Source organism: Chelonoidis abingdonii, chromosome 8 (assembly GCF_003597395.2).
Source record: "Chelonoidis abingdonii isolate Lonesome George chromosome 8, CheloAbing_2.0, whole genome shotgun sequence".
Classification (NCBI taxonomy): Eukaryota; Metazoa; Chordata; order Testudines; family Testudinidae; genus Chelonoidis; species Chelonoidis abingdonii.
Genome location: NC_133776.1, coordinates 93,834,448 through 93,848,699, shown reverse-complemented (window position 1 = coordinate 93,848,699; position 14,252 = coordinate 93,834,448). Strand labels below are relative to the sequence as shown.

General features: G+C 40.3%; 1 protein-coding gene across 1 annotated transcript in view; it reads right to left on the bottom strand.

Annotated features, from left to right (window-relative positions):
• The window catches only part of IL1RAPL2 (interleukin 1 receptor accessory protein like 2), a 556,252-nt gene that overhangs the window by 130,962 nt on the left and 411,038 nt on the right, over positions 1-14,252 (bottom strand). Inside the window, exon 6 of the mRNA XM_032767086.1 lies at positions 5,745-5,819. Within this exon, the coding sequence (XP_032622977.1) occupies positions 5,745-5,819 (75 nt within the window). The remainder of the gene's footprint in view (positions 1-5,744; positions 5,820-14,252) is intronic.

Sequence of the window (14,252 nt, the reverse complement as noted above, 5' to 3'; positions counted from 1 at the left end):
GCTTAATAGTCCCAGGATATTTCACAGTTACAGCTCACAGAGGAAAACATTTTCTAAACAGCTAGGCAGTAAAAAATGAGAATGCTCAAATAGAAGGTGTTTTTCTCAATACCTCTGAAAACAAGAAAACTACCATGAACCCTGGCAAGGTAAATCTCTTGACACTTCCCTTGTTTGGAAAATGAATTAACCGAGAAATTTGCCCTTCTTAAAGAAATGTTTATGTCACCCTTTTTTACTATATTTCTGAGATCAAAGCAAATATATATTTTTAAAACCAGATGATACATACATGATGGATTCAATTACTATACACACTCACATGCAAACATTCATTTCAATTACACCTAATCCTAACTAAATATCCATAAAGAGGAGATTTTATCTAAAATTAACTGTAATAAAGGGCAAGGAATGAACAGCACAGAAAATCTCTAGTTCTGTTGGCATGTGACATTTTCTGATCTTTAGCTCCTCTAAGGAATATGTAATTCCTATGAATATGTAATATGTAATTCTAAGTAGAGTTGGATGAACTTTTTCAGACAAATGGTTTATTTAACAGCTTAAACAGGAGAACGTAGAGCAGCCTATCCAACTATCCCTAACTGTAGGGATAAAGATTAGAAAGCAAGAGTTAGACACACAGACCTCACCTATTGGGCTAAAGGTTTAAGGCATGGGCAGACACACAGTTTGGTGGTCCAAACTAGGCCGGTGCAAGGATGTTTTACGCCCTAGGTGAAACTTCCACCTTGCACCCTTTCTTCCCCCCATGCCCCTGCCCTGAAGTGCCCCCCCACAGCAGCTCTCCCCCTCTGCCCTTTGCAGCAGCTCCCCCCCTCGCGGCAGCTCCCCAGCCCCCACCCTCCGCCCTGAGGCAACCCCCTTGCCCTAGCTCACCCCTGCCCTGCCTCCTCCCCGAGCACGCCGTGGCTGCTTCACTTCTCCCGCCTCCCAGGCTTAGGCGCCGCAAGCCTGGAAGGCGGGAGAAGTGAAGCAGCCACGGCGTGCTCGGGGAGGACGCGGGGCAGGGGTGAGCTGGGGTGGGGAATTCCCCTGCATGCCCCCCCCCTTACTTGCTGCAGGCGGCAGCCCTCCCCGTTCTCCCCTGCCCCAGCTCCCTCAGCCTACATGCCTGTGGCGACCGGGGCAGCCGAAGATCCGGCTGCCACGGTCGCTGCAGAAGAAAATGGCACCCCCCAAATCCTTCACCCTAGGCGACCGCCTAGGTCACCAAAATGGTTGCACTGGCCTTGGGTCCAAAGCAGACATTGCTGATGAATTCCAAAGCATTTACCAATGTGAATATTTTTTTCTGATTTTGCAGTTTGCTGCCTGAAACAGAAAAATCAATTATTCACTCAGCATCAGCCCAGCGGTAGTTAGATGAGTCTAGGAGCTGCTCTATTATAACCTAGCTAGTATGACCCCTTTGGGGCCATTGTCTAGCAGAGAATTAGAGCACAGCTGCGCTTCACCCCTTCTCTGAACATACCCTTTATATGCCCCCTACGTCAGGGTGCATGCACCAGCCCACTAGGCTAGTTTTATGCTTGTTAAGACTCTCCCACCCTGATACTGGGGGAATTCTTCACTGTCTCACTACAGGCGGATTGTGGTTCTTTGTACTGCCTGAGAGGTGCAGAGGTTCTCTTGCCTGATCTGGCTCCTAGCTCAAAGTCATCTGGCTGCTTAGAATTGATGCAGTGAGGATGATCTTCAGATTCATAGTCTCAGCATGTTGAGACAGTAAACAAAGTTCCATAGGAAAGGGAAAAGGGAAATAACGTTGAAATACAATTAGCAAAGTAATGTACCAACAGTTTGTCACAAGATTGATAGCACAGCATGCTTCACTTACAGTCACCACAGTCACACATTTAGAAAATGACAAATCTATCCTGCCCTGCTTCCAAAAGAAGTGGATTTTTATTCCGATGGTCTGAACAGTCATATTCAGATCTTTAAAACTGATTGAATCAGAACCTGAAGCTTTGAGGTGTACAGATCTCCCTGTTTTGATTTTTAAAAATACACTAGGAATTCTGCAACAAGTAGTGGACAATTTAGGCTAAATAAGGTCTAACAAAGAAGCAGCCATATTTTGCGGCAGAAGTAAATGCGCAGTGTAGAAAGCAAGAATCTTAAAGCACGTTACAAACTTTATCCTCAGAATCCTCCAAGAGGTATTAACATATTTTCCAGGTCAGAAAATTATGTCTGACAGGAGTTATGTCACTTGACCAAGGGCACTATCAAATCACTGGGGAGCAGGAATTTTTTTTTGATTCCTAATCATCTGCAGAAGCTACAAGGCCATACCTTCTTCTGAGAAATACAGGACAATATGGTCAGATTGAGTTGATTGCAGGGCTAGTCATCTGACATAAGGATGAATATATATTTGTTCAAAAATCTTGAACAAATATTCTGCCAGCTTTAACACTTAGCTTTAAACTATTGGAAACCCTTGAACGATCTTCATTAGGAAACAGTTCAGACTATTAGAGGAAACCCAAGTATTTGAAGAACTAATCTTTAAAATATAATGTCAATGTATAGAAGGTTAAGTCTGCTGCATATTCTATAATGAGATTGTGATTCACAAATCCTTTCAAAACCCATAATGCTTATGAATATTAAAATAAAAAAATTTAGATGAAAATTAGCAAGCAAAGCAAGCAGTTAAATAAATCTATTGTACTTCCCTTCTAGTTTTGTCTAAGGCTGAAATTATTGTCTGGTTTAGCCAAGTGTCTTAGATAATTAAATTGTTTTGAACTATCACATTAGTCCTCTGTGATGCTCTCTGGTCCTCTTATCATCTCTCTGTCTTGCTTGCTCTCCCCAGCAGAGACAAACAGAGAAAACAAGTGGGTAGCAATTTGTAGTTTCTGCTGCCATCTGAACTTGACAGGGCTGTTTTGTTTTTGTTAAATTCCAAAGCATGGAAAAAGAAAAAAAAATCATACACCTTAAGAAGAAACAAGACATGCTCTGGTGCTTATTTGAAGCCTGAAGGAACTCTCTTATCTATTGTCAATAAGAACCATGCAAACCCACTTTCATTTGAATCTTCTTATAGTAGAGAAAGCTAATAGGTGAATACTGAAGTTGGAAATTAGGTCACATAAGATGATAACTGTGGTCAGGCTACTAACTGCTCTTAAAAGATCCTGTGTAAATGTTGAGATTTGTAGGGATACTATCATTAAATCCTGTGTAAATATTGGATATAGGAAATATTAACTGCTATTCTCCTGGGCCTACAAAGAGAAGACAACTAAAGATTCATTTGGCAATGGAAAGCTAAATTGGTCTTTCTATTAAAGTGGCCACATTAATGGAGTGAATGTAGTTTCTTTGGTATGTAGTAGCATTTTAAAATTTGCCTGACTATTTAAAGGGCATATACAAATTGGATGCACAGGTTAATCTCCTGGGATTATTGACATTGTAAAATTAGGATGATTTTGAATAGAATATTTATGCTGATTTCTAATACAAATATATTAGAACACACACTGTTGGTACATACAGGCAACATTTTAAGACAGGCAAATAAACAAATTAAAACCAGCAGCTACCTCACCCCTGTCCACAACTCTCACCAGAACTCTCCACCCAATGCCTCTTTCACACTCTGTGGTATAGAGAAAAATGTGTTGTGCTCTGAAGGTCAACAAACCCTTCCACACCGAGAGAGAGAGAGAGAGAGAGAGAGAGTGTGTGTGTGTGTGTGGCAGGGGGAGGTAGGTTCTGAAATTCTGAAACTCTGGACCCCTCACTGAGAATTCTCTACTCCCAGCTCCTTGCCTTTTAAATCAAGGTGGGTACAGCTGGAAGAACACCACTCGGTGCTTTAGAACTATATTTAGGGTACTGTTACCTTGTAAACATTAACCTTTCAGCATATTATGAAAGTTTAGAAACAATAACGAAACGTATCACTGCGTCAGCAAGAAAGTGCTGCATGTAAATTCCTGGATCCTAAGGGACAACTAATGGGTTATACGGTGGGACAAAAAAATGCAAGGACTTTTATTTCCCTCTAAAGATATTCTGAAATCCTATTACTGGAACATATCTCCCAGTGGTAGTATATTTTTTTGTATCAATACTTTTTACTAATACTTTTTTTTAAAAAAAAATAGTTTCGTATGGGGAACCGGTCAAAGAAATATTCTGCAGGGGCTAGATATGTAAGATGAGGTGGGGGGAATTGAGGTTAGAAAGGAAGATCCAATAAGAGTATAGGAAACAAGGATGTGCATGTTTTGTATTACTTTGTTTCACTGATGTACTCGGGGACAGTTCACTACCCTCGAAGGATTCATTAATTCTGTTGTTTTTTTCAAAAAAGTAAAATCTATGAGAGTAATTAATGGAACTGAATGGGCGTTCAGCTTGCTGGGATGATCCAAAGCCCATATCAGTGGGTGTCTTGACAGTGATTACAGTGAGTTTTGGATGATGCCCTTTGGACCTGTGTGTGTATGTGTTTGTTTTCATCACTAAGGAGCTAATTCTATCAGACAACACATGCACACAAATCCAAATTAAGATAACTGGAGTATCCATATCTGAGGGCAGGATTTGGCCCTGGGTACTTTAGGCAGAATTCACTGTTGCCTTCTCTCTAGCAATCCTTACAAACTGTTGAAAGCTAATTTTTAAGATGAACTCAGGTCATAAACGATTCGCATTATTGTCCACAACTTAACAGACAGTCCAACTCAAGGACCTAAGTTCCATTCAATGGGACCTAAACACATGCATAAGTGCTTTCTGGAAAAGGGATGCACTTAAGCACAAGCCTGAAGTTAACTTTACTGAATTGGGATGTAGAACAGTAGGTTTACATTAAAAACGTATGGCCCTATCACACTGGTATCTGTGCAACACAATCTAACAATCTCAAACCATGATCCTACTTCCATTCATAATTGTGTAAATCAGGATTCAGTGGTCTTGTTCCAGTGTAAACCTAGAGCCAGAGCAGAGTCAGGCAAATAACTCAATTTAAGCATGATGAGGCTAACAGTCTGTCAAAACAAATGCTTCTTTTATAACTTAAATCCACACACTTCAATCCTCAACAGTATTTGCAATTCCATACCTCAACATGAGGAATGTTTCCAACCTGACAAGACTTCCACCAGAACTTCAAAATCCCACTATTACCCACAGCAACAATGTGGCCCACAACTAACTACTCTCAAAAAGGTCACTTTGCAGAACTCTCTTATAAAGTTTCTTTCTGTTACCGCAAGTGTCTGTGGCTGATTAAGATTCAGACACATTCAGGCTAGCAGGAGAGACAGACAAAAGAATACAAAGGTTTTCACCAAAGAACCTTGTCAATAAACAATGCATTCTTTCCCTTTATCTTTTAAAGGATCACCATCCTGTATTATATTAAAATATTTGTCTCCTATGCATGGTGACCATTGACTGACCAGTGTAGGCACCAATGAAGGCATCCATTAATTTATCAATCACACACTCAAAAGAACGGCAGCCCTGCATATTTAATACTCGGGGTACCAATTAGTATTGCCATTCCTTGAAGCTACACAAACTTATTTCTTTAAACTGCTGTTGCAGTAAATTCTACCATTATAAAATGAGAAGCAGCAAATTGATTTGCATGTAATAACAGTGGCAATAAACCTTTCAATTTTTCCCATCTGTTACCAGAACTGATATTTAGGCTCTATTATTCCCAGAAGGGGACTTACCCAGCTGGACATCTATGACACTCGGCTGGTTCTCCACGGGGAACAATGGTTTTGGAGGTTTGTCGGTGAGCAAAGCTAGAAAATGAGAACAAGTAATGGAAAAATTGAGACAAATTACAATTAGAGGAAGATTCTGTGTCACACAGAAGCTACTGAGTATTTGCAGACTTGATGACATGTAAACATTTATTACACGACGTTGCTGCTTGGCTGTTATGCTGTCGATACAGTATCAATTCCCTAGCAGGCTTAGGACTGGTCTACACTATGGGGGAAAATCGGTCTTAGATACGCAACTTCAGCTACGTGAATAACGTAGCTGAAGTCGAAGTATCTAAGATGGAATTACTCATCATCATCACGGCACGGGATTGATGTCCGCGGCTCCCCCTGTCGATTCCGCAACTCCGTTCGGGTTGGAGTGGAGTTCCGGAATTGATATAAGCACGTTCGGGGATCTATATATCGCGTCTCATCTAGACGTGATATATCGATCCCCGAGCAATCGATTGCTACCCGCCGATACGGCGTTTAGTGAAGACGTAGCCTTAGTGGCCAGTTGATTCAGTGGAAGCAGTTACGTTTTAAAATATGATACAATAAATTTACTCCTGTCTGGGGGTGTCTATCATAGCTTTCCTACTCATATCTGAAACTTAGAGTTCAGAAAGTAAGATGTTAGCATGAAACCTCCAAGCTTAATTACCAGCTTAGATTTGATAGCGCTGCCACCAGCCAGATTCCACTGTCTGGCGCACTCCGGTCTCCCCAAAACCTTCCCTGGGGGACCCCAAGACTCAGATGCCTGAGCCTACACAAAGGGAAATAATAAAAACCCCTCCCCTTGTCTCCTCTTATTTCCTCCCAGGCTTCCCCTCCCTGGATGGCCTGACGATCACCCATTCAATTCTTGAATTGCAAAACAGAGAGATCAAGTTCTTTCACCCTCAGTCAGAGTCCTGCAAAGGTAAGCTTTGCAACTCTGACACAAAGAGATTTTCCCTCCCCCCTGTTTCCTTCCTCCCCACCAATTCCCTGGCAAGTTGTAACTAGGAAAAAATCCAACAGGTCTTAAAAGAAAGCTTTATATAAAAAGAAAGAAAAAGACATAAAAATGATCTCTGTATCAAGTTGACAATATACAGGGTATTTGGCTTAAAGAAAAATGAATAAACAGCCTTATCCAAAAAGAAATACAATTTAAAACATTCCAGCAAACTACACACATGTAAATACAAAAACAATATAAAAACCTATTGTCTTCTACCTTTGTACTTACACTTGGAAACAGAAGATTAGAAAGCTTGGAGAGAGACAGTTCACTCTCAGAGCCGAGAGCAACAGAGAGACAAAGACACACACCCAGAAATTCCCTCCCTGAGCTTTGAAAAATCCAGTTTCCTGATTGGTCCTCTGGTCAGGTGTTTGGTTACCCCTTTGCAGGTGAAATAGACATTAACCCTTAGCAATCTGTTTATGACAGTGTCGTCTTTCTTTTGTTGGATAATAATAAACTGAACAGAATGAATTTCCTTTAAGTGTTTTAGGTCCTGATCTTGTAAAGTCTAATATACATGCCTAACTTTTTAGTGACACCACTCTCAGTGTGTAACGAACTGGATTGCTCACAGGTGTAGAAGTGAGCATATTTAAGGCCTTGTCTATTCTTAAAAGTTAGGCTGATGGAGCAGAGATTAATTTGTAATGAAAGAGGTGCCGGAGCTCAAGCTATTAGATGCAGAGACTCAAGAAATGTTTTTATATTCATAACTGATGCAGCAAACCCATAGGTGTCAGGGTTATGAACTGCTAAGCCTAAAGGTGCCAGGGCTCAGCTCTGGCAAGCCTGGCACAAATTAAGCAGTGTACCTTGGTCAGCATTATGAAAAGAATCCACACACCTGACTGATGGAACTCTGTCAATCTAGCTCCCAGTATGTAGACACAGCTATGTCAGTGAAAAAGAAAGCCTCTGCCAAGATAGCTACTGTCATTTGTGGAGATGGTGTTCCTACACAGACAGAAAACGCCCTTCAGTCCTGATTCAAAGGTCATTGAAATCAATGGAAAGACTCTCAGTGATTTTAGTGTGTGTGTGTGTGTTTCTTTATGTAACTATAGGGTATATAGGGAAGTCAGCAAGTGTAGAACACATGGCAGCTGTACCTGTATTTTAATTTTGATAAATAATAATGCAGAATATATGTATGTTAGGAGACCTATATTGCCCCCCTCCTTTTTATATTTCTTAAGTTTTACATTTTTAAGGGAATTTACATTTCCCCCGCTTTCTGAAGATATATTTCAATGCCGAATTCCAGAATGAAAATAAAAAGTGACAGAATGGAGATCAGTTATAGAAGTCATAGGCAAAGGACTGGGAGTCAGGAGACTTGGGTTTTAGTCCTGGTGCTGCCTCACTTAATCTGGGATGCACAGTCAGTCTCTGTGCCTCAATTTCTGCATCTGTAAGCTGCTATTTCCCCTGTATGTAAAGCATTCTGATATGCACAATGAAAAGCATGACACTTGTGTTAGGTATTAATATTATATAATAAACACCATAAATAATGTTTCCCCCTATTACATAATCTGTTTCTTTCTGTTCCTTCTACTTTGGATTGCTATGTACTGGTCTGATCATTCACAGTCCCTTTCACCTGTCAATGCTGACTATTAACCCTTCAGATTTACCTGCCCTCTGAATTATTTATTCTTCCCAAACAAATGATGTCATGGCAGAGCAAACATGTAAGAGGTGCCCTCAACAGTCAATGCTGGTGTTGATCATTAGAAATGGGCATTTTCCCCTCTAGAGGGTTTTTAAACCTCCTCCTACCACAGCCTGTCTTTGTGGGTATTTCAGTGGAAAGCACAGCTACATACAATGGTTGTGATCCAAATCCTGAGTGCCTTCACTATGGAACTCAGCACCCTCCAACCCCATTGGTTTGAAGAGTCACTGAACTGAAATATTTAGATGTTTACAAAACAAATGTGTTTTTACCACAAGAATTCACTGAAATTGACCTGAATTTGCTAGTTGTTTTGGTTGACCTGAATCTGCATTTTTTTTGCACAAAAAGGTCGTGCACAAAAAGTTTCACCCAGCTCTCATGGTAGACCTCATGCTATGAGCTAAATGGTTTCCTAACACTCAGGCAGAGCAGACTCCAAATCACTTAGCTATACAGATAACTAGATGTTCAGGAGAAGAGGGCAATGATAGGTAGTTGTGTTGTAAGAGAAGTGGCAGACAATATTTTCCCACTGCAGGCACTATATTTTTCATTCAGTGATTGTTAGGATTTCCTCTCTTCTTATACTTCAATTCCTCTCTTGAAATTGTCAATAAATAATAAGTTAGAAACAGTTAAGAACCACTGACCCAGAAGTATATAAAATGAAATGTAATCTGCTATCAATCATAAAAAAATTATTTTGTGAAATTCTCTGTCGGTATCCCTTAGTTTACTGTAAAGATTAGATGTGCTCCCTAGCATTTGCTGGGAGGGTACCTCATCACTAGAGACACAAGCTGATAAAATTGTTTTTTTGCACTTTTGGTTTAGTTTCTTTATTGGTTCTTGTTTGTGCTAGGTAGACGCGCTGGAAAGAGGCAGAAGGAAGCAATTGTTAAAGGAATAGGAAGAATACAACAGTACTCTGGCTGCAGAAGGTTCTGCTGAGGTCACCAGCCTCTGAAAACAATGATCCTTCTAGGAGAAGCATAGAAAATACACTGTTACCCAGGAGGAATGGTTCCCTCTCACTCCCACACCAGCCTGTTGGCCTGTGCCTGAAAGTCTGGGGCACCAAGTATATTCAGTGTCAAAGTAACAGGAGTTAAAGAGAAGCTGTTTTTGGTTGCAGTCTCTATAAGGACTTTTTCCAAAGCCTACTGAAGTCAGTGCAAAGCTCATGGCTTCAATGGTGCTTTGGTACAGGTCTTAGGGGTTTGATCCTGCCAGTTTCTGAGCACTCGCAGAATTGAGGCCTAGGTGCAGAGTGATGGCTCATTTCTCAATCTAGATTTCATTCTGCCCTCTGGAAAAAAAAAAAGCTAGACTGAATTGCCATTTATTAGCATATTTTGACTGATTTATGTCCAAGGGGTAATTTACATGACCTGAGAATGTGATCCGTTGGGCCATATTCATTGCTGGTATCAAGCTATTGAAATCAATGGACTTCCACCATGGTTGAAATTGCCCTCTTATGTTTTGAGAATAGTGTTACTAGTTGTCCTCATTTTGTCTATTACCTTCATTTAGTTTCTGTGCAGGTTTTCTAGCTTGCATTGCTACCTTTAGGCTTCCCTTCCATTAGCCCTTTTCATCTCTGGTACCAAACGGCGTTTTAACGTCCTGTGTCCCATAGGCTTGGGGTACTTTCATTGTTCTAGTCACACACATGCCGTTCCAATGTGTTTTGGCTTTGTTTTATGTTCACTCACCTCTCTCTCTCTCTCTTCCCCACCCCTATTTAAATGAGTTGAGCTTCTTTTTTTCTCGCTGAGTTAAAGCTGCAGCATCTCTGAATCCTGGTTTAATGTGTTCATGTGGGTTACGTATTTAAACTGTGGTGTTTTTTCACATTGCTCTGAGAGGATAATCATTATAATGAATCTGAAATGTGTCAGATAGCTTTTTGTAGGCACTGAAGTGGCCAAAAGGGATTTTCAGAATAAAATGTAGAGGAATGCCGGCACTTACATGTTACAAACATATACAGAACTGAAGATCCAGTCTCATTTTAAGGGACAAGCATCCATTTATATATTTGACCTTTGAAAATTGCTTTTAAGCTTTTTCAACCAATAAGATAGTATAAAGTTTCCTTGGCTGCAAGGAATTCTCATATAAAGCTTATGATCTCTGCTCCTGACACAAGTCCATAAACACCACTTCCTCATTTCAGATATACCTCATTCTCTGAGCAATTTCTTTAATTCCCTCAACAGCTTTATAGAGGAAAGCTGCTCTGATTTCTATCCTTTCTTAAAGGGGAAACAAAAAAGTCAGGGCACTTAATAAACCAACATGTCTTTAATGTACCATACAGCATTTTGTGCTTTCACCTAATCCTTTCTACGACTCCCACCAATCCACTTTAAGTAAACCAACTATACGCATGACAAATATGCTTCCTATTATTAAGCATACTGCTATTCAGCTTCTATTCCTTTGTCAAAAATATGAAGATAATCTTCATTAATTGCCACTGGAGGGGCTTAGGTAGTACTACCTCTATCTTCTTAACCCCCTATGAATGTCACATGCCCCAGGTTGCCTGGGGCAACATCACTGTTGATAAAGCCATTGCAATGAATATAGTATAATTCCCAGAGGCATACATTCATAGGGCCATATGGTTCTCCTTTAGGTGAGATGCTATCTCTGGTAAGACAGCACACAAATTAAGGAGCTCATTTGCCTTTACTCAACATTCTGAAATTTTATCCTGAGAATAAGACAGAATCCTTTCCCCTGAAATCGTTTATGCAAATATAGGTTTTACAGTGTATAATGAGCAATGAGGATGAGGGTTGAATGGAGTGTCCTTTCTTGATGGCACAGTCAACTCACCATTGACATTACCCCGGGCATAGCTTGAAGTCACAGGTACCTGATGTTAAGCTCTGGAAGCAAATTTCATTACCGAGAGGCACTGGCAATGTGTCTGTCTTCCTTCAGAATTTGGTGGACATTCCTCAAGGCTGTTTAGTGATTTGCTTACTAGGAGGTTATTTGAAGTGCTGTTTCCTCCCATATTTATTTTCTCTCCTGTTTGATAGCAACACCTGGACTTTTAAATAATAATAAAACTCAAGCATGATTTCAATGGTGCATGACACAGGATTCTTCTTTAGAGGACTGAATATCTCTTGCACAAAGCTGCACACAGGTATAATCCTTTGTCCTGCAACGAGTGCAGGTGACTAGACTAGATGACCTCTCGAGGTCCCTTCCCGTTCTATGATTCTATAGGTATAACTTTTTGCATAGCTTGCAGAAACCTTACATGATGCGATCTTTCTTGGGAGCCCAGGCTATTTTTATTTCCTTCACTTTATGCAATCAACTCTTAATTCTTTTCTTATGGCCACAAAACATGTTGTTGTCAGAGACGGAGCACAGTCAAGCATTGAAAGCACTGGACCAACAGGCAGGGGATATGGGCTTTGTTCCTGGCTCTGCAAGTGAATGAGTGAGCGAACTTCGGGAAGTCACAATCTCTGTGCTCGTCAATGGGGAGGATAATATTTAGGCAGCTGAATTTCTCTTTGGTGATAAAGGATAGTCTGATGATTAAGGCACTGGGCTGGGATACAGGAGGCCTGAGTTCAATTCCCAGCTGTGCCACAGACTTCTGTGTAGACCATGAGTAAACAGTTTAGGGTGAAGTCCTGACCCTGTTGAAGTCAATGGCAAAACTCTGGTTGATTACAACAGATCCAGGATTTCACTTCTTGATCTCCCTGTGCCTCCCATCTGAATAAAGTAAATAATGTCTTTTCTATTTAGATTGTAAGCTTTTGGGGGCAGCCTCTTTGTATGTGTATTTACTGTGCCTAAGCAATGGAGCCTTGATCTCAACTGGGGCCTCTAGTCTCTCCAATAATACGAAGAAATAGTAATAACTGCACAGAGGTACGTTTATTTCATTACTGTTTGTAAAGCAGGACACTCAAATGGGAAGTGCTAAAATAAAGATGATTTGGAAATTCTGGATTAGCATTTCAATGGATGCAATGAACAGCTGGACACAGGGTACAGAGAATGGGGTCCTTTTAATACTCCATTTGATTTATTTATAGTAATGAACCTTTTCTTCAGACTACTTCTTTTCTACCATAATTGGTCATAAAAACAATGATCCCTGGTGTCTCATTCCTTCATCTATATTGAGAGGGATTTTCTCAATATCACACTATTGAGATAATGTAAAAGTGACATCTACTCAAAGTCAATCAGTGTAACACAGAACTGCTGCAATAGTATGATTCAGCCTGAAGCAAACAACTTTCCTCATCACAAACCTGTTCTCAAATACAGTTCTACAGTGAGAGGGGGTTGTGCTTTAGAAAAGGAGACAGGCACATTTCAGGAGAGGCCAATTAACTGGAGCCACATGGTGCAACAGTGAGAAGAAATGCGGAACAATGATTGGCGCAGGCCTTTCAGGAAACGGTGAAGTTGAGACATATATTATAGGTTCCAAGAGTATAATGGGGCTCACTGATGGGGACGTTCCCCCGTAGATATTAATACCAATATTCAGCTGGTTTAGTAAGAAGCAATACCGGACAGCAATCCAGACAGTAATTGGAGGGAACCTTTACAAATGCTCCACCAACAGTTTTTTTCAGAAGCAAGTACACAAAACCATTTGCTAGGGAGGATGGCTCTGGGCTAAATAGACTGAATCCACATACCTCAGAGTAGGCCCCGTGTCAACCTTCCAGGACATTATAAACCATTGTTTAGATCAGCAAGGGAAGCACTTTCCACAAACACTGACTTTACTGGAAGTGTTTAATTTCCCTGTTAGTGTGGAGTCCATTCATTTATGTAGAAATTCCTCCATATAAGTACTAATGCTAAGCTAAAATTTATACAGACCCATACGCACATGTGTACAAGAGACAACTTTGTTGAACAAATAGCATTTCTCCTGTCTGGAAGAGCTTAGGTTACAGTCATCCTTATGAAACTGTTCTCTGAATTGGTAAGGAAGATCCATCCTTTCCTAAACCCGACAAATTTAATCTGATGTAGTTAAGAGAAAAACATTGCAAAGAAAAGTCATATTGCATCAGAATCAATTAAATGTCAACTATCTAGCAATTAATTATCTGGCACAATCTGCATTTTATTTTGTGGTTAAAATGAGCAAATTCAGGTTGTAGGGCCTGACTGTGCTCTCATTTATGTCCGTGTAAATCAGGAATCTCTCTGCGAAAGTCAGTGAAGTTATGCCAGGATAGATACAGTGCACAAACAGAATAAGGCTCATCCATTGAGATGAGAAAATCCCCATCTTGGAAGTGACTTAATGGAATACTTTGTAGAAGAAAGGTTTCTAAAAATGTATTTAAAGGAAGGAATTTCTCATTGGGGTGGGACATGTTCAGATGTTGTCTCCCCACCTCTTTTACTGCTGCTGCTGATTTTTACTGATACATGTGATGAACACCAATAACTACATTTGGCAGTCTGTCGTATTGCCATGAAAGCTTCTACTGAGATGACTATTTGTAAATGTAACTGAAAATGAAGAAAGGGTAAATTATCTGGATATGTAGCAAAACAAGGGGAAGCAAGAAAAAAATGCTTCATTTCTTCTAGGAGACAATTAGATTCCAACTTTCTTAAATCAAGGGATCTGGCACTTTATCACCGTTAATTAACAAAGCATCCATTACCATTCAGTCAAGAATCTGGAATACCTTCTGACAGCAGACCTGGTGTGTTTGAATAGTATCCTCTGGAGAAAACAATGGCA